A 26,452-nucleotide genomic window follows, 5' to 3' on the forward strand; every position below is an offset into this window, starting at 1 on the left:
TGCTTCCTAAATATCTTTCAAGTCTGTTCTCACCTGATCACTAGTATATAGTATCTGTCTTGTCTCTCTTAAACCAAAGCAAGAGTGCCCAGACAAGTCTGTCTTCCTCCAATCAATCTTACACCCTGAGGTCAAGTGATTTTTTTTTTCTTTTTTTGTGTGTGAGTGGTGCTGGGGATCGAATTCAGGGCCTTGTGCATGCAAGGCAAGCACTCTATCAACTGAACTATATCCCCAGCACCTCAAGAGATTCTTACAATACATAAAACTGATCATCTCATTTTTCTTCTTAGAAACTTTCAATGAATCCTCACTGTCCTTGAACTAATGTATATATTCTTTTTTCTCTTTCTCCTTTGTACACGTGTGCATGTATGTATTTTACTAGGAATAGAACCCAGTGGTGCTCTACCACCCAGCTACATTCCCAGCCCTTGTTGTTGTTGTTATTATTATTATTTTGAGATAGGGTCTCCCCAAGTTTCCCAGGCTGGCCTCAAACTTGTGATCCTCCTCCCTCAGTTTCCTGAGTAGTTGGGGATTACAGGAGTGTACCATCATACCCAGCTAATGTCTTTCTTCTTTAGGGTATTTTACAAGGTCTCTCTGACTCTTCAGACTCTTTGCAATTTTCCCTCCCCAAACTGATCTGCAGTAAAAGTACTCTCTTTTGCTTCTGGGCTTTTGTAGATGCTGTCTCCTGTTTGGAATACTCTCCATGCCTCTTCTCTTCTGGTTAACTCCTCACATCTTTCAGGTATCAGTGTAAACATCACTGCCTCTGAGAAGCCTTTCCTGACTTCAAGAGTAGGGTAGCTACCCCAGCTACATGCTGCCATTGCACTCTGCATTCCTCCATGGTCTCCCTTATTACAGCTCATTTCATTGCCTACTCAATTTCCTCACTTCCTGACTAAAAATAAAACCTGATCATCTAGAACCTTATCAGCAGTATATCTGTAATACATAGTACCTGACACCTACTAAGCAATCAATATTTGTTGTTAAGATTGAGTGAATGGATATAAGGTCATTTTACTTCTCAGTGCTTTCAACAAAAAAGCATGTGTATGCACACACCTACATCTTCTCCAAAGTACAGCTTGGTTGACAGTATGAAAAATAACTATGTGTATTCTGTTTGGTCATAAAGTGGGAGAAAAGCTGACAGACATTGGAACTCTTTCAGCTTTAATTTCCTCATCTGTAAGATGGGGATAATAAAATTTTCCTTATATAATTCAATAAGCAATAGTTATTATATCTAGATTCCAAACATTGATGGAGTCCACCTTCTTTAGCTCATAAGAATCAAGCCCATGACTGAAACTTCCCACCAGGTGGCAGTATTACCCTGGACTGGTCCGTTCTGCTTCCTCTGCAGAACTGGACTAGCAGTCATGGGGAAGCAAAAGGTACAACCAGGGCTGCTTTCCCTGAGCCTTAGGGGAAAATGACTCAGAGATAGAGACATGTGTCAAGAAGGGTTGGTGTTTCTTAGACCCATCCTCCTTTTCTCATGCCATGCTCCTCCGTGGCACTGTTTATGCTTAGGAATAAGCATTTTCTGGCTTGCCATTCACAGTGAGGGTGTTTTTCCCCTTCTAGATAAGTCTTTCACCCGACCAGAGAGAGCTTCTAGCTTCCACTTCCAGCACAGACTATGTTAAGAAGTGAGTCAAACTTTCTCAGACTGCAGAGGGTTTTTCATTATTCTGGGAAGCCCCACAGCCACCCATTTATGGGATAGGGAGAGTGGCAGAAGCCAGAATTATTCTTGGTTATAGACTTCACTCATCCTTTTCCACCTTGATTTCGATGAATGAGTTCAAGTCAGGACAGCAGGTTTTGTGGGGTTGGTCAAACGATGGAGAGATGGGTCCATTCTCATTTCCTCCCTCTTCTTCCTCATCTTGGAAATTAGGATTGTAAAGTTCTGGTGGAAGGAGCTGGGCTTCAGCAGAAGGCAGTCTGTCTGAGGGAGGCCCATATACACGGTTGGCCTTGGTGCCATGCTTAGAGTTAGCATCCAGGTGATAGCAGAGCTCTGTGAGGCGCTGGGCCCGGAAACGAGGAGAGCGGGCCACCCAGACACCTGGCTCATTAAGACTGTCCTCCTCATCAGACATCAGCTCTTCTGTCACATCTTTCCACAGGTTTTGGTCCTCAGGTCCAAAATGCCTCATGATGCTGGATCGGTTGGCAAAAAGCTAAGAGAGGAGCACACAACAGACATCAGGAAGAGAAACAGACTATGGATTAGGTTTGGGGAAAGGGTTTAGGTAGGATAGAAGGCAGTGTAAAGTCTGTGCCTAGGGGAACCTAGATTCCTGGTCAGATCTTAGAATTGGCTCACCCTCTTTTCTCCTCCATCAGCCTATGTTCCTGGCTCTGAACCCCATTCTTAGACACCATGTCTGCTGGATCTTCTCCCTGGTACTTCTTAGGATTTAGGGTTTAACATCTTGAAAGGAAGGCCTAGAGACTTACCCGGTATCGGCGACTTCGAAGTTTCTTCTCCTCTTTTTCCTTCAGACCTTTAAAGGGGTTCAGGGAGTTGCGATACTCACGCCTCTTGGTGAGGAAGTAAGCCACACAGGCTCCTGAAGGAGGGAAGGAAAGCAAGAAGTAGGGTCCTTCAGAGGTGGTCCCCAGCCCTTTTTTCTGCCCTACACTAGAAGTTTGGAATCACTATTTAGATGATAGGCTTCCTTGACATACCCACCAGCATCTATTTAGTCGTCTTTGGTTTAATACCCTTTGCCCACCTCCATCTCCAACACCGACTCCTCCCAAGTGATTTCCAACACCGACTCCTCCCAAATCATCTCCTGCTGCAAAAAGACAACTCCAGTTGCTTTCCTACCTCCTCCTCCACTAAACTGACACCTATTGTCACTGTATCGATAGCAAAGTTCAAGTACTTTTTTAGTGGAAGCTTTCATAATACTTCAGCATTAGTTACAAATATTAGAAGAGAGCAAGGCCAAGCCTAGCTTCTGACCTCAGATTAGGGGCCTACATAAACATAATGCATGATGGTCTTTAGTCCTTTCCTTCTATTTTTTTTTTCTTTTAGACTGAATAGGGGGGAAAAAGTTGATTTGAGGTAACCCTGTGAATACATGTAGGTGAAAAGAATAGTGGAAAAAAAAAGTATTTACAAATACTCTATTTTCAACAACATATAAATCTTCCCCATTATGCCTCTTTTCCTCTGGGCAAGAATCAGGGAGTAGGGCTGGGGATGTGACTCAAGCGGTAGCATGCTCCCCTGTCATGCGTGTGGCTTCGGTTTGATCCTCAGCACCACATACAAACAAAGATGTTGTGTCCGCCGGAAACTAAATAAAATATTAAAATTCTCTCTCTCTCTCTTAAAAAAAAAAAAAAAAGAGAAAATTAAAAAAAATCAGGGAGTAAGACAGAGGGAAGAAAGGATGGATGGGAGAAAACTCAGTTTTCCTCACCTTTCAGTTCTTTATCAGTATAATTGTGGGGACTGGTGACCAGCTCCTGCTTGAGCTTTTCCAGAAGGAACTTCACTACTGAAATATTCCAAGAGGACTTGATGCTGCCACAGAGAATAGAATGAATGAAGCAGTAGGTTTTTTAAGAGCCAGACAGAGACACCCAGCACTAATCAACTTTGTGGTAAATTCCTCCTCGGCCTAAGACAGGATACAGGGGCAATGGTAAGATAAGGCCCCAGCCTCATTGTTGGATTGCAGCTACTCCCTCTACTTCCCTCTCCTTAGCAAAGTACCTTGTGATCTTTTTCCTCAAGTACCATACCTTTCAGACCCATTGAATCTCTTGTCATTGGTGATGTGGTTATGCACATTGTGGACCAATTTCTAAGGGGGAAAAAAAAAAAAAACAGAATAAATCCAGGAGTGGATATTATGAAAACCCTCTTCTGGTCCCTAAGGTAAAAGACATTATTCCTAGAGGATTCTCTGCCTGAATCCTTTCCAAAGCCTAGATACTTTTTTTTTTTTTTTAAGTGTGTGTGTGTGTGTGGGGGGGTGCTGGGGATCAAATAATCCAGGTCCTTGTGCATGTAAGACAAGCACTACCAACTGAGCAACATCCCCAGCCCTAGGTATCATTTTTGTAAAAGGTGAAAGAGTTATATGATCTGAAGAGAAACTAGAGTATAGGTAACATTTTTGTATATGACCTTTCTTAGACAGAGTCTGTATCTTCTCTTCCCTCCCTCCGTCCCTCCCTCCCTCCCTTCCTTCCTTCCTTCTTCCCTCCCTCCCTTCATTCCTTCTTCTCTCTTTATCTCTATCTCTATCTCTGTATCTCTTTCTTTCTGTACTGCATTTGGAAACCAGGGCACTTTAATACTGAGCCACATTCCCAACATCCCCAGTTCTTGTTATTTTTTATTTTGCAACAGGGTCTCCCTAAATTGCTGAGGCTGGCCTCATACTTGGGATACCCCTGCCTCAGCTTTCTGAGTCACTGGGATTGTAAATGTGCCAAGTGAGCATTTCTAATGTCCCTCACTTTTTTTTTTTCTTTTTCATTTATTTTGTGTCAAGACTCCAGGGCCTGTTCTGTCTTCTGCTTCCAAGTAATGTGATCACTAGAGCAGCTGGTGTCAAACAATTCATGAAATACCCCTAATAACAAGGAAGAGAACAAATTTATACCAAAACTACTGTAAGTGAGCATTTCTTAAAGTCCCGTACTCTTGCAAATTTTTATTTCTTTCTTTCAGTGCTGGGGATCAAACTCAGGGCCTTGTGTACACTAGGCAAACACTTTACCACTGAGCTGCACCCTTAACCCATCTCTTCCATATTTAAAACATTCTTCAAAATATATTTGCATTTATTTGAATATAAAAATGTCTTCTGGGGCTGGGGTTGTGGCTCAGTGGTACAACGCTCGCCTAGTGGGAGGCCCTGGGTTCGATCCTCAGCACCACATAAAAATAAATAAATAAAATAAAGGTATTGTGTCCAACTACAACTAAAATATAAATATTTTTTAAGGGCTGGGGATGTGGCTCAAGCAGTAGCGCGCTCGCCTGGCATGCGTGCGGCCCGGGTTCGATCCTCAGCACCACATACAAAGACATTGTGTCCACCGAAAACTAAAAAAAAAAAAAAAAAAAAAAGTCCTCTAAAATCTTTTTTTTTTAATTTATTTTTTAGTTATAACTGGGCACAACATCTTTATTTTATTTATTTGTTTTTTTATGTGGTGCTGAGGATCGAACCCAGGGCCTCAAACGTGCTAGAAGAGCGCTTTACCACTGAGCCACAATCCCAGCCCTGTCCTCTGAAATCTTCTAGTAAAATTGATGACCCAAGGGGCTGGGAATGTGGCTCAGGCGGTAGCGCGCTCGCCTGGCATGCGTGCGGCGTGGGTTCGATCCTCAGCATCACATACCAACAAAGATGTTGTGTCCCCCGAGAACTAAAAAATAAATATTAAAAATTCTCTCTCTCTCTCTCTCTCACTCTCTCTTTAAAAAAAAAAAAATTGATGACCCAAGATAATGTCCCAACTTTGGCCATGGCTTTATATATCCCTTTGCATATTATCACAAGTCCCAGGGGCACACACACCATGGTCTGATAAACAAACCTAAAATCACAAAAATGTGAATTGGAAAGCACCTTGGAGACTGTCACCAACCTCCCTTTCATGTCATTAGGTTGTCTGTTTTTCAGTTTTGCTCAAAACACATCTAATGATGTATTTTCCATTTTGAGTCAGCTGATCCTATTATTAAACACGTTTAATTGTTAAAAAGTTTTGCCTTACATGCACCAAAAGTTTGAACCCAGTTTGCCAGTACTTTAGGTATTTGAAGATGGCTTTCATGGACTCCTTAAATCGTCTTCTTTTTTTCATTTGATACCAGAGAGTGAACTCAGGGGTGCCTACCCACCGAGTCAGATCCCCAGCTCTTTTTATGTTTTATTTGGAGACAGGGTCTCCCTAAGTTGCTTAGGACTTCATTAAGTTGCTGACTTGCTTTGAACTTGTGATACTCCTGCCTCAGCCTTCCAGGCCACTGGGATTACAGGCATGCGCCACCACACCGGCCTTAAGTCTTCTTTTGTCTGACCTGACACCTCCCAATTCCTTTAGGCATTCCCCATAGTTTTTAGACATATTCATCAGAAATAGGAGGCTCTCTGATTTACCAATGTCTCTCTTGCAAACTGGTACCTGACAGGCTGGGGTGTAGCTCAGTGGTAGAGTGCTTATCTAGCATGTGTGAAGCCCTGAGTCCAATCTCTAGTTCACACACACACACACACACACACACACAAAGCAAAATGGCATCTAGGACCAAATCTAACTTGGCTAAGATCTAGTCAGAGGGAACATTACTTCCCAACTCTATACTACTAGGAATAAAACTCAAGGTGGCATTATCTTTCCTAACAATCCCAGACCTTCTCATAATATCACAATTGGTGCTTTGAACTTTTTTTTTTGTACCAAGGATTGAACCTAGGGCACTTTACCAATTGAGCTACATTCCTAGCCATTTTTATTTTATCATTATATTAACTTATATTAATTATATTTAATTTAATGTATTTTATATCTATACACACACACATACTCGTATGAGACGTGTATGTATGTTTTTGTTTCTTTATTTTTTTTTGCCATGCTAGGGATTGAATCCAAGGACACTCTACCCCTAAGCTATAACCCCAACCCTTTTTTTATTATTAATTTTGAAACAGGATCTTGCTAAGTTTTCCAGTCTGGCCTTGAATTTGCAATCCTCCTGCCTCAGCCTCCCAAGTAGCTGGAGTTACAAGTGTGTACCAAAGCACTCAGTGCTAGCTTCATATTTGATATTGTTGTTTACCTCTTAGAAGTCTAAACTTAAGGCTGGGGATATAGCTTAATTGTGGCTTTAATCCCCAGCACCACAAAAAAAGAAGAAGAAGAAGAAGAAGAGGAAGAAGAAGAGGAAGAAGAAGAGGAAGAAGAAGAGGAAGAAGAAGAGGAAGAAGAAGAGGAAGAAGAAGAGGAAGAAGAAGAGGAAGAAGAAGAGGAAGAAGAAGAGGAAGAAGAAGAGGAAGAAGAAGAGGAAGAAGAAGAGGAAGAAGAAGAGGAGGAAGAAGAGGAGGAAGAAGAGGAGGAAGAAGAGGAGGAAGAGGAAGAGGAAGAGGAAGAAGAAGAAGAAGAAGAAGAAGAAGAAGAAGAAGACCAAACTTAAAGACACACAAAGGAAGGTGAATGCTTCAGGAAGAATTTGGGAAAGTTTCCAAAAAAACAAGGAAAAAAGGGATTTATATAGCTTCTAACTCAAGTAGCTTGGAAGAGATCAGGTGATAAAACTCAAACCAGGCTTAAAGTGGAAAGGGAGAATACTCTAGACAATAAATGTTAAGACTGTAGAGGCTGCTGGCTCACCTATCTCCTCAGTGAGCTAAAAATAAATGTTTCTCAAGGGTTGAGGGAATCTCCAGCATTCCAAAGAATTTAAGGGTTCTGGTTTGCTCCTTTTGGTTCACAAGATAGCTAGCAGATTGGAGAGATGGCTCTTTGATTCCTTCCCAGAGCTAAAGATTGGAATAGTCAAGATCTATGCTATCCCTCCCTTTCCAAACCCACATTCCAACACAAAAACACTTTAAACTTTTTTTCTGTGACAGGCAGCAATATTCCCTGACCGGACCTCTAGATCCTTTTCAAGAGCTATAATAGAGAGCATGATGAGCAAGCACTGTTGTGTCACTAGGTCCCCAGATCCACTGATATCTCCAAAGGGAAGGAAGAAGCCAGGTCTCAACACTATACCTCTCTCTGGAGACAACAGGCAGAAATGGAATAGAAGCGATAGAAAATCTTGATTTTTATACAAATTATAGTTATCACACATTTATTTATGATTTAAACAATATGAAGTTTTGGGAAACCCCTTGAAATGAGTTTTGAGACACATGCCTCCATTTATCTTACTGATAGCAGGAGTAGCCCTCTTTGACCACAAACCCATGACAGAAACTTGCTCCTGTTCTTAAGTGAAATGTTCTTGAACATAACTAAAATTCAAAGTCACAGTTAAAAACAAGTTGGCATTGATTATGAATGGTATATTTCAGGGGGAACAAAGAATCTCTGATATAAAAGCAAATCAAATGAAAGAAAGAGTAAAAATGGGATATCTGAGGGGAAAAAAGGAAAGGAAGACAGAAGCAATATAAATAAAAGGTGTTTAAATGGTGATCATTATTTTCAACCTTTACTAAGACGTAACAAGAATGGGCTGTCTAGCGTGATGGGACTTAGGCTGATTTGAGTGATGGCATCCAGTCCCAACCAGGTCACCCTAGAAGATGATTTTCCAACCTTCACACAACTGCCAACTGTTAGGGGGCTGGGGGTGCACTGTAGCAAGTTCAGCAGAATACCGGTTCTCTACCTGCTATATGTCAGTAGCTCTCTCCCTTCCTTCCACCCACCTACCAGAGATAATGACAAGAAATGTTTCCAGTAGGTTCCAGATGTCCCCTGGGAGGAGGATTATCCCAGGCTGAGAATTACTGCCCTAGAAGACCTTTAGGTTTGGATCATTTGCCAAGATGGGGGCTCCCAACCGCACAGGGTGTTCCTAAGGGCTCCCAGCTATTCCAAGAAGATTTTAAGCAGATGTAATTCAATCTAGTTCCTTCCCTGTCAAGAGCTCTTGGAATGACTAGATTCTCCAAACCTATATAACTGAGCTGAGTGTATAGTGGCCCTCAGCATATTTGGGGTCTGGGACTACCTAGGGACTGCCTGGCTTCTTCACCCATGGGGCCCCTTACTATTTACCCTGCGCATGGGCTAAATTGCCATACTGTGGTGATGAATCTGCTCAATCCCTTAAAGATATTCCTATCAGGATTATGAGAACACTGGAAGATTCCACTCTATTTAGAAAACTCTAAAAACTCAAATGTTAGCAGAGACACTGCCTAATCCCTAGGGCTCTCTCCTTGTCCCTCCTGCTCCAGTAGGACTCAGGACACCATTTTTTCGTTATGGGAGGCTTACAATCAACCCACCCTCACTCTTCACTTCTCTCTCCAGACTGAAGAAAAAAATGATAGAAATTGAGCTCACTTACAGAGAGTACCAGATCCCGCTTTCGCCTGGAGTTCTTCTGCCCATTCCCTCTGGTCCTGCATGGGGAAGCAGTGATCCCTAGAGAGTGCCTCAACTCCCCAGTGCTCCCGGAACCTGACTCTTCCAAGGCACTGTCCAACGCAGCAGCAGCACTGAGCATGTCCTCAGGGCGGGGTGGTGGCAGCTTGGTTCCATTTTCTGGCACTGACTCTGAAGATGCCCGCTGGATAGCCAGCTGTGTGGCTGGTGAAAGCTGTTTGGCATAAGCTGGGACCAGTACACGCTGTACTGTACCCTCAGAGGCCACATAATCATCCACCAGCTAAAGACATAAAAAAGAATAATCTATTAACCTGCCAGACATAGGGGAACCTGGTCAACTATCATTCTTTGGCTGAGAATAGTGAACAGAGAATGGAAAGAAGTGGGGGAATCTTTAATGTCAATGGCTTATTTCTCTGGGACTCCTATGGGAGTACTGGGCAAATAATTCTTGCATATATAGGGCCCCTTGTGTTGGGTTGTTACCATAGGGCTACTTACAAGGCCAAGGCATGTTTCTGATGCTTATTTGTGAGCAGTCATTTATGGTTTGCTCTTGAGTATAAGAAATGTAGCTTCGTAAGTATTGTGTCTAAAAGGGATTAGGAAGGCAGTAATGACAAGAAAGGGAAACCAAGCAGGAAACAAAGCAAGAAAATTAAATAGTAATAACAACAAAGAGGAAAAATAAGAGGAAAACAGAGAGCAAAGCAGGAGATTCTAGAGAGGATCCCCTAGAGAGGCCGTGTGGACAGCACCCCTTACCTACCCTCTGTTCCCTTTCAGGGGCCAGTCTGTACCCTCACCTTGATCCTGGCCTGACCATAAACTGTCGAAGCCCTGACATCCAGCTGACTGCCTGTGCCCTCATTCAAGGACATGCAGGGCAGGGAAAGGAAGGAGGCAGAGAGGGAGGAGAAAAGGAGGGGGATTTCTGCAGCCAAGAAAACAAAACAGTGGAAGTGGTGGTGGGGAACCACACATACACACACACACACACATACACACACAGAGAGAAAGAAGTGGGGAGGCGGCTGAGATTTATAGACCTGTGAGCTGCTTTCTGCGCTGTGAAATCTAATTCCATCCTGTCGGCTTGGAAGCTTTCCCTGCCTGAATGAACCCATGATTCAGGACACCTCCTAGCCTGGTACCCTCTTGCCTCTTGCCTTCTGGTTCCTTCTCCCTGAGGCGCAAACCTCACTGACCAAGCACAGTGACTATCACCACAGGGCTGTGCCTTCAGGAGAGCAATGGCCAGTTGTGGTGTCAGCCTAGAGAGGGGGAGGGGAGCTTACACACTCACTCCTCAGATCCAGCAGATGGGCTGGGAGTTTCCTCCCTCTTGTCCACCCTGTGTGAGCCTTGTCAAGAAGGGAGAAGGAAAAGAGTGAAAGCAGACAGAGGATAAGGCAGAGAGCTGACAGACCTTCCACCGGCCCTCAAGTGGCAACACATCTGTTATTTTCTGCCTCTATGATCTCTATGGTTGCTCTATCTCCTTTTCATACTTCCATGTGTGACATTCTGCAGTTCTTACTCTACTCATCCAGCATTTTTCCTGCTCATATGGCCCCTGAGCAGCAAAGAAACTGAAATAGCACAATGTACTTCGATGTCTTTTTCTGCTCACAAAATATGTTCTCCATCTGCCTTCTTCTTAGCTTCCCTTTCTCTCTACATGCCTTCCTCTGACTATTCAATCTCAATCATCCTTTCCTTTTGGCATTTTATTTCCTTTCCTCTAATTCCCTGTCCCTTACTGCAGTCTTCCCCCAACATAAATGTTCCCCTTTCCACATAGACTCAACTTTCTTCTCCAGGACTAATGGTGCACACCTGTAATCCCAGCAACAAGAGGCTGAGGCAGGCGAATAGCAAGTTCAAGGTCAGCTTCAGTAACTTAGCGAGGCAAGCAACTTAGTGAAACACGATCTCAAAATCAAAAAATCAAAAGTGCTAGGGATGTGGCTCAGTGGCAAAGTCCCCACTGGGTTCAATCCCCAGTAACAAAAAAACAAAAAAAAAGTTCATTCCTTCCTCAAACCCTTAATTTCCACTTGCCTCTTTCCTTCCCTGTACTTGTCTTCTATTTTCCTTATCTTCATCCTCTCCCTTTTGCTTTCTCCTTCTCTCTCTCCTTCCTTTTTCTCCCCTATGTCCCTCTCCTTTCCACATTCCTGTCTCTCTATACTGAACTCCTCTTGGCAAGCAGAGGGCCCGTGATAAAATATGAATGAGCCGCCTGTGCATGGCAGCAGGCATTCTCGCCAGGAGAGGCAGAGCCCTGCAGCAGCAGAGACAGCTGTGGAGGAGAAGGTGCCATGCAGAGCTATTGAGAGGGAGGGGAGAGCACCCCAGCACCACACACACAGAAAATGACCTCCTGCCAAAGAGGCTGATGGTTCAGGAAGAAAACAGGAGTGCAGAGAAATTTGATGCTATTCTGTATTATCACAGATATAAACAAAGAAAGATTTAAAAATGGAAAGAGAAGAAAAGGAAGAAAAGAAAGAGGAAAAAGGCCACAAAAGTTCAGAAAAGCAACCTTGCCCTGCTGCCATACTCACCGGATTGAGCAGAGGGGTCCCCTCACCCCCGGCCAGAGCACATCCTGGGAGCCTCATGTCTCTCTGAGAGGCTGGGAAGCCCAAAGGCCCAGGTCCCACTGCCGAGGCTGACCCCAGCTGCCACAGCTCCTCGATTGCCACCTGCACACCACTGCCCACACTGTCACACTCCTCCTCCACGACAGACAGAGTCTTGCAGTTTTCCCTGGGACTCTCCTTGAGGGGCCCAGGCTCCTCTGTTGGGGGACTGTGGACCCGGCTCTCCCCGTCTTCATCAGGGGTGCATACCTTCCCTTGTCTCAGCTCACCCACTTCCTCCTGGAGCCGTTTTAACAACTCATTGTTGGCCCGGGCCAGACCCAGAGCAGCCTCAGCCAGGCCCACTGCCTTATCCACCCGCTGGTAGATAATATGCAAGAGCTGCTCAGAGCTCTGGACAGCTAGGCCATGTCCAGTCACTGTGATGGGCGTGCTGGCAGGAGGGTTCCCGCCCTGTGAGCCTGCGCTGCCTCCGCTATTCTCACTTTTACAGGCACAGCAGCAGCATCGGGCCTCGCTGCCACTGGGAGGGGAGAAGAGAATGGTGGCACTGAAGGACATGGCTGATAGGCACAGTAACAACCGTGCTCACTCGCTGGGCCTCTCCCAAAGGTGCTCTGGTCAACTGGACTTTATGAGGTTGAAGCACTGGCCTCTGTGGATTCACTTTTCTTTCTCATGGAGGGTGGTCAGAGGAGTCAGAACTCCAGGTTGTGGGTTCTGTGAAGGAGGAGTAGGTAAGCCGTGAAGGAGCACACAGTCCATGGCTGCCTCTCATGGGCCTGCAGAGGAGAGACAGACGCCTTCTTCTACTGGCAGATCCTGTGCTCTCCTAACACAACACACTGAGTGTCACAGTCACCCCTTACTGAAAGAATAAAGCCAACAGGGGCCTTCCTGATCAACATGGTTTCATTCTTCCTATACTCAAGCACGGAACCCCCTACCACTGCAACTTGAGTAACAGAGGGAACTCCAAAGGACCCACCGGCATCTGGAAAGATTAGAAGATTAAGGAAGAAAATGAAGATTTGTCCCCTCCTCCTCCCTATCTCATTCCCCCTCCCCATACTAGTGATTGAACCTAGGGGTGCTCTTCCACTGAGCTCCATCCCCAGAACTTTTTATTATTTTTTTTTTATTTTGAGACAGTCTCCTAAGTTGCCCAGGTTGGCCTTGAACTTGCAATCCTCCTGCCTTAGCCTCCTAAGTCACCAGAATTATAGGCATGCACCACCAGGCCCAGCTCTACCTTACTATCTTTACTATTTTATTGCTTTGACATAGTCCTTTAAGGAGTCCAGAACACTTCACGTAGGTTATCTTATCTGCAAGACAGTGCTAAGAAACACATATTACCCCAAATCCAGACAAGAGACATGCAAAGAAGTTATGTCTTTTCAAGGTCAAAGGAAGGGCTGGGGATGTGGCTCAAGCGGTAGCGCGCTCGCCTGGCATGCGTGCGGCCCAGGTTCGATCCTCAGCACCACATACCAACAAAGATGTTGTGTCCGCCGAGAACTAAAAAATAAATATTAAAAATTCTCTCTCTCTCTCTCTCTCTCTCTAAAAAAAAAATAAAAATAAAAAAAAATAAAGACAGTTTATCAAATCCTACCCAAATGGTGAGACATTTAAAAAAAAAAAAAAAAAGGTCAAAGGAAGACAGCAGAATCCAGTTATTGCTACTTTCAATCTAGTGTTCTAGGTTTTTTTTTTTTTTTAACTGATACCATTTTTTGTTGACATAAAGAATCCTTATTCTACCCACCTCTCTATAATTTTCATACACATGCATTCAGAAAAACAATAATACATCGATCACTGCAGCCCTCAACATGCAACCTTTCACTATTATATCATTAATATTTGGGGGATGGGGGTATGGAAAGAAGTGAAAAGCTGGATCAAGAAATTGGGCTGGGGTAGCCCAGGGCTGTACAACTCCCTTGCTCTCAGAGTTGTATACCTGGGCCTCTAGCCCCTGCAAAGATTAGCTGCCTGGAATCTACCAGCCAGTAGCCCTTGGAAATAGGCTCTGGGTTGCCCTCACTGCCACTTCTCAGACTCTTCAAGGGAGGAGCAGATTCTCAAAAGGAATATCTAAATAGCTCAGTGTTACCTATTTTTCCCACATGATCAGTCGCTATAAAAGGAAAAATGAGAATACCAGTGATAAACCAAACTGCCTCTCTTTTGAATTACTGTACTTAAACAACTAAACTACTTCAAGATAAAAAAATGGGTCGTGGTGGGAGTTTGATTTGTACCACTGAGAACACTCCAAGGAACTTAAATAAATATTGTCATTTTCTAAATGATACTTGATTACAGAAAAAAAAGAATCCTTCTGCCTGAAGCTTTGTAAGTGACAAAATCTTAAGTGTGTTTACATTTCTTCAAGTGATACATTTATATCTTATTTTGTAAATTATATCATAACATCACAATTAAAAGGAAAGGAGGAGGTTAAGAGAATTTTCCATATATTGAGGTTTTGGGTTTGTTTGTTTCCAAATCAGCAATCTCATTTCAGAAACAAGCAATATCAGTACCTCTGAGGTACTAAAGCATAAATCTGACAATGCATTTAATTATATTTAGTTATTAAAAAATAGTCTTTAATTTGCTCTTTTTACCCTTTTTATTGAAGAAACAGCTTTTTTTATGGCAGATATTCACTTCTTACAAGAACTTAAATCCATTTACAGCTTTCTTGTCATTAGAGCCACCAGAAGGCATGGCTAAACCTGAAACTAAAGGTTAAACCAAATTTAAACGTTAAAGGAAAGCACTAAGCGATTCTATGTCAATTTATGGATGAATATTTATGTATACTTTTCCTTCCTAAATAAAGGCCTACACTGTTCCTGCAGATTTGTTTTTTTTGGTTTTGTTTTCAAACCAATATGATGCAAAGATGATGATGATGATGATGATGATGATGATGATTATTATTATTATTTTGGTACTAGGGATTGAAACTAAGGGTACTCTACAACTGAGTTATATCCCCAATCCTTTTTATTTTATATTGAGACAGGGTCTCACTAAGTTGCTGAGGCTGGCCTCAAACTTGTGATCCTCCTACCTCAACCTCCCCAGTTGCTGGGATTATAGGGTTTAATATTTTTTAAATATTTTTTTGTACTTTTTTTTTTTTCCCAGTGCTGGGGATCATGCTAGGCAAACATACTACCACTGAGTCACATGCCCAGTACCAAATAGTTTAATTTATTTATTTTTTCTTTCTGTACTGGGAGTTGAATCTGGGTACATTCTACCGCTGAGCAACATCACCAATCTTTTTTTATTTTTTACTTTGATATGGGCCTTGTAGGGCTGGGCATGTAGCTCAATGGTAGAGCACTTGTCTGCATGCCCAAGGCCCCGGGTTCAATCTCCAAGAGCACTAAATTGAGGGAGGGGAGGGGAGGGAAAGGAAGAGGAGGAGAAGGCTTCACTAAATTGCCTAAACTGGCTCTAAACTTAAGATCCACCTTCCTGACTCAGTCTCCAGAGTAGCTGGGATTAAAAATATGTGCCACCATACCTGGCTAAGTGTTGTGTAAGCCTCAAGACCTCCCTCTTCTAGGAACTGGGATACAGCTCAGTTGGTAGAGTGCTTGCCTTGCCCTGGGTTCAATCCCTAGCACCAAAAAAAAAAAAAAAAAAAAGACCTCCCTCATCTATCAAATGGCCTTCTTTGGCCATCTTTCTGAAACAGTACTGAACTGGAAGTTTAAAAAAAAAAAAGGAGTTCTCCTCTGATTACACCACTTATGAGTCATGTGAACCTGTACAAATCATTTCACTTTTTTTTTTAGATGTGTAGACCTTTATTTTATTTATTTACTTATATGTGGTGCTGAGAATCGAACCCAGTGCCTCACACATGCTAGGCAAGCGCTCTACCACTGAGCCACAGCCTCAGCCCCAAATCATTTCACTTTTAAAAAAAATTTTTTTAGTTGTAGTTGGATACAGTACCTTTATCTTATTCATTCACTCAATCATTCATTTATTTATTTATTTTTAAGTGGTGCTGAGGATCTAACACACTGCCTCACACATGCTAGGCAAGTGCCTTATAGCTGAGCCACAACCCCAAACCAAATCATTTCACTTTTTAAGTCCCAGTTTTCATGTCTCTGCCTGCTTTCTGTGTTTTTGTGAAGATTGCATATAACATATATGCAAGGTACCAACAGTTACTGACATATGGTCAGTGTTCCACAAAGGAATGAATCTACAACCTTTTTGTGACCCAACCATGGACATCCATCCTGATTCCCTTTTAATAAAATTTAATGACTTGAGGGGCTGGGGATGTGGCTCAAGCGGTAGCGCGCTAGCCTGGCATGCGTGTGGCCCGGGTTCGATCCTCAGCACCACATACAAACAAAGATGTTGTGTCTGCCGAAAACTAAAAAATAAATATTAAAAAAATTCTCTCTCTCTCTCTCTCTCTCTCTCTCTCTCTCTCTCTCTCTCTCTTTAAAAAAAATTAAAAAATAAAATTTAATGACTTGAAATAAAATTTGAGGAAATTTGACTTAAATTTATTCATTTATTTAGATGCTGGGGATTGAACCCAGGACCTCCCACATGCTAAACAAGCAGTCTCCCACCAAGTTACACCCCTAGCCTGACCATAAATTTAACACCAATTTCTAATAAATAAGTTCAAGGATAAGAATGCATCTATAGATATGAAACCTATAATGCAACTTAGAAAGGTAACCGAGGAAACAGAATTTACAATTTACTTACTATTATGACCTAGACTCAGACTAAAGAGAATACTTAACTCAGCTAGTTTTGTTTGTTTGCAGTACTGGGGATGGAAGCCAGAGCCTCCTGCACGCCAGTTATTTATTACTGAGCTACATCACTGTTCCTTTTTCAAAAAGTTGATTTAAGACAGTGTCTTGCTAAATTGCCTGGGCTGTGCTTGAACTAGTGATCCTCCCGCCTCAGCTTTCAGAGTAGCTGGGATTACAGGTATGCACCAACAACTCTACTGGCTAAAAGTATTTTCCTATTGTCAGTTCACTTTGTTTCTCAATTTCTTTTCTGTTTCTTACTTTGTGTATTATCATACTATGTCCATTTTAAAAAATGTTACATTAAGGGCAAAAAATAGGAGTTTTCTTGAATTAATCTATCTACATTAAAAAAAAAACTGGTATAGTGCACTGTAGCACAATACATATTCAAATGACTTTTGGTTTCCATGGACACTATTGTGGACAATTTCCCTGCTTCCTGATATAGTCTCCCATCTAAAATCTAAGATATAGAAAGAAATTGGGGTCATCAAATAATAAAGGAGTATCTCATATCACATTTACAAAGCAGATAACTTGGGCTGGGGATGTGGCTCAAGCGGTAGCGCCCTCGCCTGGCATGCGTGCGGCCCAGGTTCGATCCTCAGCACCACATACAAATAAAGATGTTGTGGCCGCCAAAAACTAAAAAATAAATATTAAAAATTCTCTCTCTCTATCTCTCTCGATCTCTCTTTAAAAAAAAAAAGCAGATAACTTGAATGTGGGAATACATGATTACAAACAAATCAAAATAGTAATTTCATTAGCTGCATACCTCTCAATTAGAAAAAATGAACAAGTACAAAGAAAAAAAAGAGATGTTTCTAAAAATTCTCTACAAGTAATGCCGTGCCACAGGGTGATTGGCCAAAATGGATTGCCACCTATTAAATACTCAAATGAAGGGAGAACAAGGGTTGTTTCATGGGAATGTCTAAAGAATGTGGAATGTTCTAAACATGAACTATCTAGAGAACAAAGCAAAATACACACAAGTTCCTAGAAACATGGAATAGACAGAAAGCTGAGAAGTTGATTCAAAATAATAGACCAACAGAGTAAAATCGGGAGGAAGAGTTTGTATGTGTGTTTGGGGTGGTGTGTGGGGGGGTTGTTACCAGGGACTGAATCCAGAGTGCTTTACCACTTTTTATTTATTTTGAAACAAGTTGGTTAGGCAGGCCTTGAATTTGCAATCCTCCTGCCTCAGTTATCCCAGCTGCTGGGATTACAGATGTGTACCACTGTATCTGGTTGGAGAAAGAATTCTTTCTTTCTTCTTTTTTTTTTTAAACAGAGAGAGAGAATTTTTTTTTAATATTCAGTTCTTGGCGGACACAACATCTTTGTTTGTATGTGGTGCTGAGGATCGAACCCCGGTCACATGCATGCCAGGCGACTACTGCTCGAGCCACATCCCCACAGCCCGAGAAAGAATTCTTATAGAAGCAAAACCTCCTACTGAGTCAGGTGTAGTGGCACACATCTGTAATCCCAGCTAGTTCAGGGACTGAAGAAGAAGGATTGCAAGTTTAAGGCCAATCTGTGCAATTTAGAGACACTCTGTCTCAAAATAAAATAAAGAAAGGACTGGGGGTATAGCTCAGTGCTAGCCTAGCAAGTGTGAGGTCTTGGGTTCAACTCCAGTAAAACACACACACACACACACACACACACACACAAACACACACACAGCTTTTCTCAGCTGGTGGGCCAAATTAAAACAAGTGGCAGGCTGTATTTTGCCAATCCCTGGAACTGTTAGAGATTAGAGGATTACTGGTCACAGCTAATGAGAATGAGGACCACGGATGGAAGGTTTGACACCCTGGGGGAAGAACTGGTATTTCCTTATTTAATAAAGATGGGGGATAAAAATATTGGTCAAAGACAGCTTCAAATGTAAGCCTGGGGCTGGGGATATGGCTCAAGAAGTAGTGCGCTTGCTTGGCATGCGTGAGGCACTGGGTTCAATCCTCAGCACCACATAAAAATAAAATAAAGATATTGTGTCCACCTAAAGCTAATATTAAAAAAAAAAAAAAAGATTGTAAGCCTGCCAGGCACAGTGGCACATGCCTGTAAACCCAAAATCTTCGGAGGCTGAGACAGGATGATTGTGAGTTCAAAGCCAGCCTCAGCAATTTATTGAGGCCCTAAATAATGAATAGTGAGTTCAACTGCCCATATCAAAAAAATTAAAAATTAAAAAAACACAGGCCAGGGCTGGGGATATAGCTCAGTTGGTACAGTGCTTGGCTTGCATGCACAAGGCCCTGGGTTCGATCCCCAGTGGCAAAAAAATAAATTAAAAAAAAAAAAAAGATTGTAAGCCTGAGTGCCACATACAGGATGGCACTATGGACAGAATAACAAAAATAAGGCAGTTGAGGACTGGGGCTGTGGTTCAGTGGTAGAGCGCTTGCGTAGCACATTCGAGGCCCTGGGTTCGATCCTCAGCACCACATAAGAATAAATAAATAAAATAAAGAAATAAGGCAATTGAGGTGAGGCGCCATTATGTTAGAAAAGATGAGTATTTAGCATGCTACATTTCAACTGATGGCAACATCTTTCAGCATAATGTCCTGAAAACAACAAACTAGAACTGAAAAATAAAAATGAGAGGAAGGTCTGAGATGGATATTTAACATGCAAATTTCAAATAATGGCAACATCTTGTTTTTCCGTGGACAACACTTCATAATATCAAAATTCAAATTGATAATGGAACTTTAACACAGACACTACTGCATTTTTTTGTTTGTCTGGTACTGAGTATTGAACCCTAGGATGCTTTGCCACTGAACTACATTCCCGGCTCTTTTTATATTTTATTTTGAGACAGGGTCTCACTAAGTTGTTTAGGGCCTCACTAAATTGCTGAAGCTGGCCTTGAATTTGTGATCCTTCTGCCTCAGCCTTATGAGCCACTGGGATTACAGGCAGGAGGCACTGGGATTATAGGCATGAACACTATGCCCACATCTACTGCATTATCTGTTAAAATTTGTTAAATTCATCATTTCTAACATTCTAACCTAATGTAACTACTTTTTTTCTATAATAGCCCATTTAACCCTGCCAACATTATTTACACATACCTTATTCTGATTATCTTTATTTTACTCTAAAAATATATAAACTTTTTTTTTTTGTCCTGTGCTAGGGATATAATCTAGGGCTTCAAGCATGTTGGGTAAATGCTTTAACACTGAGTTCTACCCCCTAATCCTCAAAACATATATCTATTTAATTTACCAATACATGAAGCAATCCATGGAATGTCTGGCAAAGCAATGGTTAATACTGATAAATTATGTCTATATCAATATTAAATATTAATATCATCAAATTTTGCCATTTCAGACCCACTAGATAATTTATTTCATTTCATTTAGAGATGGGGTCTTGCTATGCTGCCCAAGCTGGCCTTGAATTCCTGGGTTCAAGGGATCCTCTTGCTCCAGGCACAGTACACCTGAGGCTGGAGCATGCCTGTAATCCCAGCAGTTTGGGAGGCTGAGGCAGGAGGATCTCAAGTTCACACCAGCCTCAGCAGCTTGGGAGGCTGAGGCAGGAGGATCTCAAATTCAAAGCCAGCCTCAGCAATTTAGCGAGGCCCTAAGCAACTTAGCCGACCCTGTCTCTAAAATATTAGAAGGGCTGGGGATATGGCTCAATGGTTAAGTGCCCCTAGGTTCAATCCCTGGAAACAAAACCAAAACCAAAACAACAAAAAATGGGATCCTCCTGCTTCAACCTCACACATATGGCAGCCCAAGGCCTTGGAAAGCAATCTCCCACTGAGATATACTCCTCACTCAATAATTTATTTCAAAACCAAGGGTTCCATGGGTGTGGTGGCACACACCTATAATCCTGGCAATTTGGCAGGCTGAAGCAAGACGATTGCAAATTTGAGGCCAGCTTCAGTAATTTATAGAGACCCTAAGCAACTTAGTGACACCCTGTCTCAAAATACAAATAAAAAAATAAAAAGGGATGGGGGATGTAGATCAGTGGTAATGTACCCCTGGGTTCAACCCCAGCATGTATGAATGTCTATCTGTATATATTAATCAATCAATCGATTGATCAATCAATAAATGGCTGAGGATAACTTGGTGGTAAAGTTCCCCTGGTTCAATTCCCAGTACCACAAAAATTTTTTACAAAACAAAATAAAGTTAAAGGTCACATTTTTGTTAAAGAAAGTAAAGATAGCCAGGAATGGTGGTGTACTCTAAAGTCCCAGCAATTTGGGAGGCTGAGGGCTGGGGATATAGATCAGTTAGTACAGTGCTTACCTTGCATGCACAAGGCCCTGGGTTCAATCCTCACGACAGCAACAACAACAAAATGGGAGGCTGTTTGCAGAAGAATCACAAATTTGAAGCCAGCCTGAATAACTTTGTGAGATCCTCAGCAATTTAGCAAGACTCAAAATAAAAAATAAAAAGAGCTAGGGATGTAGCTCAGGGGTTAAGTACCTTTGGATACTTAAAAAGAGAGAGAGAGAGAAAGAAAATAAACTAAGACCACCATAAAGCAATAAACATGCGTTTTGTAAAATGCTATCAACTTTTAGAATTGGATGTTAAGAAAACGATCGTCAATCTTGAGTTGCCAACACAAAACCCCAGTTGTCAAACCGAGGTTTGCATAAAATGTATGTATTTGGGGTTAATTTCAGTATTGGTCTAATTCATACATGTGAAATGAGCCTATAAAATGTATTTATCAATATACTTCACAAATATTTAGATAAAAAAGAAAGAAAACTCATCTCCTTTAGAGATAGTTTAGTGTGAAACTGTCCATAATCTTAAGTATCTCTTTCCTCTCTAGTCACATGTATTTTTGTTAGGACTAAATATATCAAAATCTTGGCAGTTCCCTGGCTTGCTTTCTCTCCATCTGAGTTGAATTTTCTGCATGATTGAGTTCACCTCCAAACTATGAAAAACAAAAGTTTTCTCACTATTTAATAGAATGTGTGTGATATGGTATCCCTCAAATGATATATGTTCTTATAATGGGCCTTTGACTCACTCAGGGTCAGGCAAGAAATGGACTTTCTTAAATGTGATTACTGAAAGCACAGCAATTCATATCATAATCTTCATTTTGAGAAATAAAAAAGGAAAATGGCCACTTAAAGCTCCTGGTCTGCTGGTCAGCCCTGCTCCTCCACTTCAAGGTGGAAAATGGCTCACCTGTTAGAAGATTCTCTCAAAAATGAGCTCTTTATCACACAAGAGCAGGTAAGCAGATACGACAGGATACAATTTTCCTACGTTTTAAAAGAGTGACCTGTCTAATGAGGTGCGGAAAAAATCTAAGACCTCATTATTAAGTGTAAAAAAATAATTGTAGACCCAGAGGGTAGAACAGGATCTTAAACAAAATAATTCCAAATAATCCAAAAATTACAAGTTTACTAATATAGCAGGGAAAAAGGTTTAAACCCCAGCACAGCAAAGTCCTCTTTTACATTTGGTGGTAAGATTAAAAATTCAGGTTTTCATATAAATGTGTCTGATGTAAAAGACTTTCACTGTATTTCTGAAATGGGAACCTAGCTCTTAGAAATTCTATCGTGTGCCCATCAAGCCCTCAGTAAATGTTAGTTGATTAAATATTAGTCAAAGATGACAAAGTGGGCACAAGGGACAGCAGAACCACCCCGACGAGACAGTGTGATTCAGTTACAGACAGGGTGAGCGCAGTGACGGTGGGAGCAGAAATTCGACCCTACTCGCTAGGCTGCAGGGGACCCGCCACTGTCCCCTGGCAATCCGGGGTAAAGGGTCATTCAGGGACCCACAGCGGAGAGCCCCGTGCCCGTAGGGAGGTCGGGGACTTCGCTGGGTCAACTACTTTGGTAGTCACCAAAGCTCTGAGGACTTGGGCTAGGGGATGCACTCGCCGCAAGAATACAGACGGGGTGCCACATAAGCGGGCCTACGGGTGACCCAACGCGTGTGTCCCGCGTTACCGCATCCGCTGACTCAGCAAGGCCGCGGCGTGCGCGGAATGCCGAGGAGTCAACAGCGCCCGCCCGTGTACCTGGCCAGCGCGCGCACGCGACGAGGAACCGCCCGCTTGTCTTCTGGTTCCCAGTGATTGGCGGAGGGAAGACGGGGGTGTAGGGCCAAGAACGCCATTGGCGGCAATTCCCAGTCACTCCACGAGCTAGGGAGGGGAGGGGGCCTCATCAGGGAGGAACGCGACTGCGAAGCGTTTTCAAGGCCGTCAGACGCCATCTTTAGCTCCTTTTTTTTTTTTTTTTTTTTTGTTTACTTATTTCTGTCCTCCGCTGCTCACAAAGCTGTGTACACGATTATAAGTACAGTGGCCACAAATCAGTCTTATATGCTTGGTGGTGGCTGGTTTTAGTTACTGAAGGCCTTGGTTACAGATTTTTCTAGATAACGCTTGCAAAGTGGCAGTTCTTATTAGTTAAAAGAAGTTTTAATCTCTAGGGGACCCTAGGATTCCCAAGCAGAATCAACTGAGTTTAGCTTTACTTTGCCTTGGTAAGAAAGCCAAGCCAACGAAATATTCGAAGAAAGGATTCTCCCCTTAGAAATTCATAGTGAGGACATTGAGAATGAACGAGCCTCCGTTCCAAGATGTAGACATTGAATACCTAGGAAGTGGCTGTGTACCACTCTCCCTTTTCTGGGAAGCTAAATCGTGTACATGATAATGTGCAGTGATGTGGGAGACTTAAGGTAAAACCCCATTAACAATCCTATCACTGCTATGATTACAAAGGTCACCAGAGTCAGGTTAGACTTAAAAAAAAAAAAAAAATCCAGGTCTAGGCTTGTGGAATGATCCACATTAGAGCCAGTATTTATTAAGCAATGATCTGACTTGCAGTTTTTGTGAATAAAAATATACTTGGTACAGGAAAAAAAAAAAAAACACAAAGAGAGCTCATCAGGGTCATTTTCATTATAATAAATTCAAGACCTTGGCAAGTTAAGTTTATTGCAGTTGTCACTTAAGTGTCTTAAAAGTCGTTTGAAATCGAGTAGGACACTAGCTGAGGAATGGATAGGTATGATTATCATCATACAGAGGTTTTGAACCCTGTAGTGGATCCTTCTATCTCCTGGTTGCTGCTAGTGACATTCCAGTTTCTCCCTGATCACCCATATACTTCCTATGCTTTCAATCCAGTATACAAATATAAATTTGTTGTAGGTATTTTCTGTATGACTTCTTCCTAATAAGGGAGACTGGTCCTATAAGAATGAAGTGACCATACATATACTCCTATAGCAAGGATGCTCTGCTCTGAGACTGTTGTCTTCTCATTTTTCTGAGTCTCTTAGGGAGAGAGATTTTAATTCCAAAAGTGCAACATTATAACCAAAAATGCATTTCTTGTTTCTTCTATCACTTGTTTTTGCTTCCTTTTGGCCCCAGAATTGGACTTGCCTGGATTTTTTTTCTGATACTTTGCAGCTGTGGAGCTTTTCAAACAAATCCCAACCAATAAACGACCATTTTGTCAAAAAGCCAAGAGAGAATTTCCCTTCTGAACACACCAACCAAACCACACATATAGGCCAAAATATACACAGCTGTACATTTAAGAACATGAGACAATAAAAAGCAAAACCACTTAGGCAAAACAGTCACTAAAGGTAGCTTTGAACCACAGATTCAATAAATTGCCTCCCCTCATTTGCCACATGAACTATATATTTCCTGGTAATTATTTTTCACTAATCTGATCCTTTAAAACAGGAGCAGAAAAATACAGTAAATGCACATAGAATGAAAGTGCCTAAGTATGATAAGCATAGGGTTTCTTCTAAGCTCTAGTTTGCACATGAAATCCTGTTTTGATCATATTTGGGAATACAACAGAAAAAAAAATTCACATCCTAGGGTTTACGTGGAACACATAAAATCAGAATCACTTTTGAAAATCTGATATGGCACATATACACATATTGTACATATACACAAAGAATAAACCCCAAGATAATTTTTTTACAAAATTATGCTTTAAGAAACACACACACACACACACACACACACACTCACAGAGAAATGTCCTTGTGAAATTGTGTGTGCAAGACACACGGTAAGAAGGTATTTCCCCTCTCTCCAGGGAAATGAGTATCCCAATTATAATATCCCAATATTTTTAACCTATTGGACTCAGACAATTGCCACATCTAAGCCACCTGGTTTTGGTTCTGGGGAAGGTGTGTAAAACGCATGCTAAAAGGCTTTTGTGAGGGAGCCTCAAATCTCTGCTTCCTTCGATGTTGCCCGTGGCAGAAATTTACATTATCCCTACAGCCTGCTGTAAAAAAGAAATCTGTACTTCCCAAGCGGCTAAATTTTAAAATCCCTTAACCACAAAAATTTACCAGTTCTTAAAATGTGATAGCAAAAAGAAGAAGAAAAAAAAAACTCAATAAATTTGGCTAGAAACAGTTGCACACGGCCATCCTGTTCTCAACTTCTTGGTATATTTAAAACCTTGACCAGGAAAAAGAAAGAGGAAGAGAGAGAGAAAAAGAAATGGGGGAAAGAGCAAATTCCTCTTAGCAACAGTTTCCTCACCCCAACACTGCCACAGATCTCTATTTTTAAAAATTTTGAAAACACACACAAGATTAAGGAGGAAAAAAAAATGGAAAAAGGATACCCGAAGGTCGTATGGCTCTTTGTATTCGTGTGTGTGCAAAAAGGAGGACTCGCGGAGCCCAAGCCGGCAAGCCCCGCCCCTCCCCGGACGCCCGCCCGGATTGGCCGCCGGCGACTGAAGGGCGCCCCGCCCGCGAGCACACGCGCCGCGCCCGAGGCACCGGCCCCGGGGGCCCACGCCCGCCGCGCGACCCGCGACCCTTGCAGCCGGATCCCACAGCTTGGAGGCTCCTCCCGCTCTCCCCGCCTCCGCCCGCTTCCTTTCACTTTCTCACCGGCCTTTCACCCTTTCCCATCTCTTTTTCCCAGTGAAACAAGGCCCAGTCACCAACATAACAGTCCAGTGAAAGAGCTCTTTCTGACACTTGGCCAAACTTGGTAAACTAACTTGTTAGCAGCATCGTTCTAACCTGGGATTAACATCAGGCCCTAGCTCCTGGATTCCAGGTGGAATGTCTCTGGGTCATGCCTTTTGCTTAACACCCTCACCTTTCCATGTACATTCCCATGTTGTGACAACGTTCAGGTTAAAGAAATAAGTCTTTGGGTGTTATATTTTCACAGCCTGAGCCCCCAGTTTTTCCTATTTGGCAAAGACCATATTCTCAAGAAGCTAAAATGGCATCCCTTTACTTCTTGCAAAAGACCAGTTACTTATACCTAGATGATGATGATTATCTGGGGATTATTGAAACTAGGACTGCTGTATTATTCAGCCACATTGTCAATCCTTTTTATTTTTTCTGTTGAGACAGCTTCACTAAATTTCCCAGGCTGACCTCAAATTTGGAGTCTTCCTGCCTCAACCTCCCGAGTCACTGGGATTACAGGGGTGCACCATCAGGTCAGGCTTCACCTAGAATTTTACTTTATTTATTTACTGGGGATTAAACCCAGGGGAACTCTAACATTGAGCTACATTCAGCCCTTTTTATTTTGAGAGACGGTATCACTAAATTGTTCAGGCTGGCCTCAAACTTGCAATCCTCCTCCCTTAGTCGCTGGGATTACAGGTGTGTGCCACCGTGCCTGTTAAGGAAGGACTGTTGTAAATTAAAGAACAATGAAGAAATATGGAAAGTAAATGCAAAGTGTGAAATGAGTCAAAAAAGTTATAATAGTCATTACTAGCATAATTCAGGGTAATCAAATATGGCTTAGATATTAGATAATTTGATTGTA

At 42.2% G+C, this 26,452-nt stretch overlaps 1 protein-coding gene across 3 annotated transcripts; it reads right to left on the bottom strand.

Annotated features, from left to right (window-relative positions):
* Nucleotides 1–1,186: 1,186 nt before the first annotated feature.
* C6H14orf93 (chromosome 6 C14orf93 homolog) lies at nt 1,187–25,301 on the bottom strand. 3 transcript variants are annotated; one of them, XM_077799789.1, is made up of 8 exons: nt 22,661–22,695; nt 20,899–20,958; nt 11,718–12,538; nt 9,107–9,427; nt 3,796–3,857; nt 3,471–3,574; nt 2,491–2,603; nt 1,187–2,210 (listed from the first exon to the last, which is right to left on the bottom strand). In XM_077799789.1, exons 3-8 carry the CDS (start codon nt 12,315–12,317, stop codon nt 1,791–1,793), a joined length of 1,620 nt encoding a protein of 539 aa, XP_077655915.1. In that variant the 5' UTR covers nt 12,318–12,538; nt 20,899–20,958; nt 22,661–22,695; the 3' UTR covers nt 1,187–1,790. The 3 variants fall into 3 exon arrangements, with proteins under 3 accessions (XP_077655915.1, XP_026261862.1, XP_026261861.1); XM_026406077.2 differs by having other exon boundaries at nt 11,718–12,750; XM_026406076.2 differs by lacking the exons at nt 20,899–20,958; nt 22,661–22,695 and adding an exon at nt 25,272–25,301 and having other exon boundaries at nt 11,718–12,750.
* Between the last annotated feature and the right edge of the window lie 1,151 nt (nt 25,302–26,452).

Source organism: Urocitellus parryii, chromosome 6, assembly GCF_045843805.1.
Source record: "Urocitellus parryii isolate mUroPar1 chromosome 6, mUroPar1.hap1, whole genome shotgun sequence".
In the NCBI taxonomy this organism is placed as follows: domain Eukaryota; kingdom Metazoa; phylum Chordata; class Mammalia; order Rodentia; family Sciuridae; genus Urocitellus; species Urocitellus parryii.

Excerpts from the sequence above, each read along its gene's own strand:
- C6H14orf93 (XM_026406076.2), bottom strand. The coding sequence starts at position 12,317 with ATGTCCTTCAGTGCCACCATTCTCTTCTCCCCTCCCAGTGGCAGCGAG. Across the intron at positions 3,858-9,106 it reads AGCGGGATCTGGTACTCTCT|AAATTGGTCCACAATGTGCA; the intron begins GTAAGTGAGCTC and ends TTTCCCCCTTAG. Across the intron at positions 3,575-3,795 it reads AGATTCAATGGGTCTGAAAG|CATCAAGTCCTCTTGGAATA; the intron begins GTATGGTACTTG and ends TCTCTGTGGCAG.